This window comes from Parathielavia appendiculata (genome assembly GCF_033297405.1).
Source record: "Parathielavia appendiculata strain CBS 731.68 unplaced genomic scaffold N657scaffold_74, whole genome shotgun sequence".
Classification (NCBI taxonomy): Eukaryota; Fungi; Ascomycota; class Sordariomycetes; order Sordariales; family Chaetomiaceae; genus Parathielavia; species Parathielavia appendiculata.
Window position 1 is genome coordinate 3,266 of NW_026944293.1, and position 1,070 is coordinate 4,335.

The 1,070-nt window shown below is 55.0% G+C and overlaps 1 protein-coding gene across 1 annotated transcript; it reads right to left on the reverse strand.

Moving 5' to 3' along the window:
* Positions 1-234: 234 nt before the first annotated feature.
* N657DRAFT_651754 (uncharacterized protein) lies at positions 235-914 on the reverse strand. Its single transcript, XM_062794224.1, has one exon. The coding sequence runs from the start codon at positions 506-508 to the stop codon at positions 287-289; it is 222 nt and encodes a 73-aa protein (XP_062641760.1). The 5' UTR covers positions 509-914; the 3' UTR covers positions 235-286.
* Between the last annotated feature and the right edge of the window lie 156 nt (positions 915-1,070).

Genomic DNA, 1,070 nt, shown 5'->3' on the forward strand with positions numbered 1-1,070 from the left:
TCCGGAACACACAGACACTGCCTGACCTCAGGATGACGTTATCATGATATCACGGCCGAGGGTTGCCGAGGCCATCATGGGCTCAGCCCATCACACTTGGTCATATAGCTTGGTGTCGCTAGCAGCGGTTGCTGGCGGGTTAATAAACCGTACCATATCCGGCTCGAAGCTGATCCTAGTCTGTTGAGGGTCCCGGGCAGCTCGGTATTGGGCTGCGGCTGCATATGTCGGTCTCCCCCTTAGCCTCTTCCTACTGACCACTTGGTAGCCGTCGTCGTTATCTTCTCTATTCGTAAAATCGAAGTTGAGTGGGGCGAGAGTAGCGGTGGTGGTACCTGTGTTGGGGTGTATAGTTGAGACTGCTTCGTAGGTCCGCGGTCGGAACTGGTAGGCCTCCTTGGCCTTTGCCAGGACCTTTGACTTTACAGAGCATTCTTTCGACCAGGCCGGGTGCCTCCCTCCGCAAACCGGACACCGGAGCGGGATCTCGCTGTTGTGAGTTGGGCATTGGGACTCTCCATCCCTGCCGCCCTCCCCATGGGCCTTCGTCCCACACCGGGAGCACAGCGCTGTCGATCTACAGTGGTGTTGCGTATAGCCCCATCTCCAGCATTTGAAGCACTGTACTGGACTCAGTGCAGGCCAGTACGGCTCACAGTCAAGTAGCTGGGGCCGTTACAAGTATAGTGACCGTTCCACCACCTTACTACAGTACGTCCCGACAGGCCTCTCCTTCCTCCAAAAGACAACAGCGAGCCAAAATGGCGCTATTAGCTTGAACGTAAGCCTGTTTATCATAGCCCTGTTGAAAGATATGGCACTCAGAACAAGGGCATGGAGTCACGGAAGCAGGTGTAATTTAGCAGGCTTGGAAGGCGTTCAGAGCAGTCAATTAGAAAGAAAGATATGAGCTTCAATCAACAGGCGAGCCGCCATGCAGCTCTCGGAAACCCATTCATAAGCGTTCCTACTTGTGATACCGTAGATTTGTTTTCCCAACAAGTACACCTTGTCCCGGATGCCGAGGGCCGACAGGAACCAGTGGCGGGGCCGGAACGCGAACGCGGAGC

What these genes read in the sequence shown, in the direction of transcription:
- N657DRAFT_651754 (XM_062794224.1), bottom strand. Translation starts at nt 508, where the DNA reads ATGCCCAACTCACAACAGCGAGATCCCGCTCCGGTGTCCGGTTTGCGG.